The 5,953-nt window shown below is 37.6% G+C and overlaps 1 protein-coding gene across 1 annotated transcript; it reads right to left on the reverse strand.

Moving 5' to 3' along the window:
* Window positions 1–4,935: 4,935 nt before the first annotated feature.
* LOC146886867 (uncharacterized) lies at window positions 4,936–5,553 on the reverse strand. The gene is made up of 2 exons (XM_085671906.1): window positions 5,431–5,553; window positions 4,936–5,166 (listed from the first exon to the last, which is right to left on the reverse strand). Exons 1-2 carry the CDS (start codon window positions 5,551–5,553, stop codon window positions 4,936–4,938), a joined length of 354 nt encoding a protein of 117 aa, XP_085528032.1.
* Window positions 5,554–5,953: the final 400 nt, after the last annotated feature.

Below are 5,953 nucleotides of genomic sequence, written 5' to 3' on the forward strand. Positions count from 1 at the left end.
ATTACACTTTTTGTAAATATTTGTATTAACTATTTGATTTGTATCCATTATGGGATACCATGTTGTATCTATAAATAGCACTCTTCCTATCAGTAATAAGATACACAGAAAAGTTGCTCTATATTCTATCATTCTCTATTCTTCGTTCTATTATTCCCTTTGTTATTAGCTTTATTTTAAAACAAAAATTATGTCTAATGATTATATTATGTATTAGATAAACATTAATTAAACATTATAAGAAATCTTTTATTTTATTGCTTTTCCCAATTATGTTATACAGTCTATTTTATTCTTTTATCTTATGATATGATAGAACAACGAAACTTAGTTTTTTAGAGGGGAATTTAAAGTAAGCATTTGTATAAAATTATACTTTTGAATATAAGAATGAATAAACTTCTTAATTATATTTATAATATTTTAAATATTGATTTAGTTAAATATTATCTTAAAATAAATTAAGTGGTATAGCTTTTAAAAAAATATAACATATGCTTTTATGTTCACTAATAAATCATAAAAATAATTCTTAATATCAATTTTTAATTATTTATAGCATAACGATGGTAGTTCATAAAAAAAAACAACTCTAAATCAATTAAAAAAAATAAGTTTTATTTGTATTTATATACTTTCAAATTTTTATTCACTTAAAATTACATTGAAATAAAGTAGGTTTTAAAAATTGTATCGAGTATGTTGCATAACTTTCCTACATTTTAGTGAAAAATGAATAATAAAGAGTTGGTAATTGAGTAAACCAATTTAATGCAACCCTTTTAAGATGTATTAGAAAACAAGACAGTAAATTGCATGTTCAATCATTTGTGTAAAGAGTAATTGGGGTAACGTAAAACGTCCATGTAAACTTCCATGATTATGGTTAATGAATACAGTTTTTCCACTTTGGTGGTAATATTCTTTCAAAAATTTCGTCAATAATAATATGTCGTGTGATCCTTCTAAGATCAAAGAAGTGTTTGCTGAAGTCTGGATTTCTGATTTGACTTTTTAAATGTTTTTAGCTTTCGTTATATGGGGTGAAAGAAGTGTGTGAGAATATAAAAACAATGTAGACAAGCATTTTTGCAAGGTTATTTTTAGGTTTCACCTTCTTTATAGTTAGTTAAACAAGTAGATAACATGCATGTAAAAGATCAAATGGAGAAAAAAAGATACTAAGTATTTTTATACCGATTTCTTCTTTATTATAGATTAAGTTTAGTTCTTGACCAGCCAGTAAAATATCATTAAGCAGACATAATTTGCGAAGCACAAATAGTATTATTTTTCAATTCACTTTAGACTTAAACAAGTATTTTATTCTAAAACCATTTATAGGTTAAACAAGCATTCTTTTAACTCGCGTTCCGATATCATTTTTCAAAACTGCTAACAGCTCAACTAGAATGCTTTTGACAAACCCTTATTGGCATATACAAAAACAAGGTGTTATTGTTCAAAATATCACAATTTCAACTTTATAAAAAGATAGGTATTTGAAAGAAAACTTGTAACACCCCATTTAATTCAATAAACGAAATTAAAGGAAGCGTTACATAAAGATAATACAACAACTCAGTCCTGGAGTTTAAAACTTAACTCCTTACAACCCAAGGCACACCACGATGCCCGAAAGAAAACTAGATAAAAAGTTTAACGGAATATATAGAAATCAAAAAGATGGATAGGTACATGGGTCATGGCCCTAAAGAAAAGCCCATCAAGAACATGAAGTCCAACCCATGCAGACTATGCAGCGGAATCATCTCTCCTCTGTTAACCACGAGTACCTCTCGCATCTGCTCCCATCAATAAATTGATGATGATCGCAAGAGTAGAAGAACAACATACAGAGCAATCAAACAAGCAAAGGGTAAGCTAGAGCCAAAAAGATTTTTATCATGCAATCAGATATACCCTCACAGTCCAATATACACATATCAACCAAGCATGTTATGACCTTTCAATCAATACACTAAGACTCGACTCGACTCATTCAGATACATATAACCTGGTCGGATTCAGCGGATACTTGTACTTGTGGTGGATACCTCTGCTCACCCCCAAGCTGCTCACCCCCGAGCTATGTGTTAGAAGTGTTACAATGAATCAATCCCCACGCACAAGGTTAGCCCTTAATGAGTTTCAGGCCTCCTGCTACTCTCACCACAAGAGTTAGTCTGCTCTAAGTGAGACTAACTGACTTCTTAGAGTGTCAGGTGATAGAGGTCGTACCCCACCAAATTAAAACATATTAAATGCAGTATGTGAAAGTGAACTAAGTCGTCTCCCAACAACCAATATTTTCATTCAAAGCTTCAATTTCCAGATGAACACAACAATAGAACACAAAGGGGGGGTTGGCAAACAAATTCAGAATTCTAATCAACAGATTAAATTTTATGCAAAGAGTGATTAAAACCGTATTAACATCCTTGATTCAAATGCAAATTCACTTATCATAGGACACCAAATTAACACCTCTGCCTTCTCTCAATCCACTAGATAATAATCTACTAAGCGAAAATTACAATCTAGCTTCATTATGCAATTAAGCAAAGCACACATCCTTAAATTCGTGACAGCCAAGTTACATAAATTAAGCATGAACATAACTTAACCAAAACACATGCAATTACTCTGTAAATTAAGCACAAACAGATTCATCACAATGCATTCCCGAATTAGAACAAAGAGATATGGCAGATTTCACAAGTAAGCACAACCTCAAAGCTTCCTTGCATTTTTCATCAAGGAGTCAATACACGAAATTTGCTAGACATGGAAATGAGCAATTAGACACCACAATTCTGGAATCACAAAAATAGAATCAAAAACCCCTAACTTATGAAATCTGAAAAACGCAAATTAAGAGCAAAAAGAGAGATTTCAAAGCTTCAATGGAATGCAAAACGGTGCTATCATATATAAATGCGAAAACCCCATTAATGGGTGTTGTTCCAAGTGTATAAAACCCACAAAACGAACTGCCCAAGCAAGAAAACGAATTCAAAACGTAAAACCCTCAATGGGTGCTGTCAAATATGCATAAAAACGGTAAAAATGAGCCAAAAACGTGAAAAACCGCAAGGGGCACGTCCATGGAAGCTTGGAGAACGAAAATGGAGGTTTTGAAGAGAGGTTAAAGATGATGGAGCGGCTGGTCTCCCCATGCAGACCTAATTTCGTGGTCATATCACCCCTGCCACTCAGAATTACGAAACTGCCATTATGAGCTGCAAAATTACAAAAATGCCACTCTGGGCCTCAAATGTTGACCCATTGACTTTGCTGACGTAGAAATGACATGGAAATGATGTGGAAATGATGTGGCGACTCTCTTCAACTGAATATTGACGTCCAAGCTCCAAAATTGCTTCACCCAAATACCTAAAAATAATTAAAAACAAAAATTAGGCCAAATAATGTGAAATTAGTTCAAATTCGGAACAGTGGCCCAATAAAGCCCAACAGATGAAAAACACTCTAAAGATTAACAATTAAGCACTAATCAATTGTCTAATGGGTACACAAAGGCCAGTGGAATGGAAGAAAATAATGACTCATCATCAGGATACAATCCTTACCTTGAATCCTTACCAAGTTATATAGATGAGGCACCACCATGGACACCCACTAACAGGGGCCATGGAATTACGTCCCGACCACTGAAGCGCGACCCTGAGAATCTCACCTAGAGATCCTAAGGAATTACGCACTGACACAGACCAATCATACTCAATAAATCAAAAAGGATTTAACATGCATATACATTTATAATTTATACCAGCTCTTTATATTTCACCTCTTTAATTTTCCAGTAAATCCATACCCATCCGTTATTCTCAAACCATAGTTGTGAATTCCTTCTCATGCCAATACCATGCCACTTTAATACCAACCATCTTATTTGTTCCTCATGCCAAGATCACACAATCACATCAATCCAATTTGTAACCACAGCTTATCTCATGCATCTTATTTCGCAAGCCTCACACATTATATAGAGTACAACATAAACCAAACATTTCATTTAGCCAAACTAAGAAAACAGCGCAACCCACAGTGAATCTCGCTCAAACCAGGAGCCCTCGCTCAGGCGAGAGGAGTGCCTGAGCAAGACAACCCATCGCCAAAAGGTGAGGTTCCTCGCCTGGGCTAAAACATGAGCAACATGCCAAGGCTCTCACACGTGCCTCGCTCAAAATAAGAGCTTTCGCCTGAGCGAGAGCTAGAGTGCAGCCCTGACCTGTTTCTGCAAGTCTCGCCTAGGCGAGATAGGCTCGCTTGGGCGAGAGTATCGAACCTTGCCATTGTTTCTCCCTGCCACAAACATATTTTCATGCCCAAACAAAGATACCAACCATCTCATGCATTCACAGCAGCATACAACCTCAATCAATCACGAAATAACACAAAATAACAAACTTCACACCAATTAAACAGGAGGGTTCTAGCTTCCCTTACTTGGAAATAAGCTAGTAGACTATCCCGACGCGACCTCAACACCGAACAAAAGAGTGTAGCAGCTCTAGGAACAAAGATAAGTGGCTAGAAGGAAACATTGGGACAAGCAGAATGGGTCACTGAGATTAGCCTCAAGGAAATGTCGAAAATAAAGCTAGAGGAAGACCACTACGAGTTTAGAAGCAACTTACATGGAGAGGAAAGACGTGAGTTTGCTTCAGGAAGTTGACGGCTAACCCTAGCAGAGCGTTCTCAAAAGGAAGAGGGCAGCATCTTAGGTTCTGTTTTTCAAGAATGAGGCTAAAAGGGAAATCCTAGCAGCTTTAGGGCCTTAGCACCCTATGGGCCAGGCTTGAGGCCCAACAGATTAAGGCCAGCCTTTAAACTTTAGGGCATAAAATAAAATTGGGCTTTACATTCTCCCCAACAATAAAAATTTTCGACCTCGAAAATGAAAACTTACTAGGTAAAAAGATGTGGGTGGGATTTCCTCATATCCTCCTCCAACTCCCAAGTAGACTCACCAGTCCTCTGATCCCAAATGACCTTGAGAAGACTTACCGTCTTTCCTCGGCGTTCCTCAACCTTGTTGTCCTCTAACGCAATGGGTGGTACTTCCACGGTGAGGTCCTCTCTAATCTGTATATCCTCAGCCTCCAGTACATGAGCCGGATCAAACACGTACTTCCTCAGCTGTGACACATGAAACACCAGATGAAGGTTCACCAATTGAGGGGGTAAAGTTATCTCGTAAGCCATCGGTCCAATCCTTCTCGTGATCTGATAGGGACCAAGGAACTTAGGAGAGAGCTTCTTTGAGCGGAGAGTCCTTCCCACACCAGTGGTTCAGGTCACCCTCAAGAATACATGATCGCCAGCTGCGAACTCCAAGGGCCTCCTCCTACAGTCCACAAAGGCCTTCTACCTACTTTGAGAAGCCTGCATTTTGTCTCTCACCATCCTCACTTTCTCAGTGTTCTGCTTTAACAATTCTGGTCCAACCAACACTACTTCCCCATCCTGATACCAATATAGAGGAGTTCTACATTTTCTACCATAAAGAGCCTCATATGTCGCCATGCCAATGCTCGCATGAAAACTGTTGTTGTAGGTGAACTCTATCAGGGGCAGTACCTCATCTCAAGCACCCAAATGGTCTAGTATGCATGTTCTCAACAAATCCTCCAACGACTGTATCTTCCTCTCAGATTGGCCATCGGTTTGAGGATGATAAGCTGAACTCATGGTGAGCTTGCTAACCATAGCACTCTGTAGCGTCTGCCAAAACCGAGACGTGAACCGTGGATCCCTGTCTGATACAATGCTCGAAGGCACCCTATGCAATCTCACAATCTCTTTAATATACAACTGGGCGAACTTGACCATGAACATCCTCAAGTTCATCGCCAAGAAATGAGCACTCTTGGTCAGTCGGTCCACTATAACCCAGATTGTATCATGCCCCTTAAAAGTTCGTGGC

Source organism: Vigna unguiculata, chromosome 4 (genome assembly GCF_037176805.1).
Source record: "Vigna unguiculata cultivar grain cowpea cultivar isolate G323 ecotype 2 chromosome 4, ASM3717680v1, whole genome shotgun sequence".
Lineage (NCBI taxonomy): Eukaryota > Viridiplantae > Streptophyta > Magnoliopsida > Fabales > Fabaceae > Vigna > Vigna unguiculata.

What these genes read in the sequence shown, in the direction of transcription:
- LOC146886867 (XM_085671906.1), bottom strand. Translation starts at nt 5,553, where the DNA reads ATGGCGACATATGAGGCTCTTTATGGTAGAAAATGTAGAACTCCTCTA. An exon ending in ACACTGAGAAAGTGAGGATG is followed by an intron (nt 5,167 to 5,430) that starts GTGAGAGACAAA and finishes CATGTGTCACAG; the next exon opens with CTGAGGAAGTACGTGTTTGA.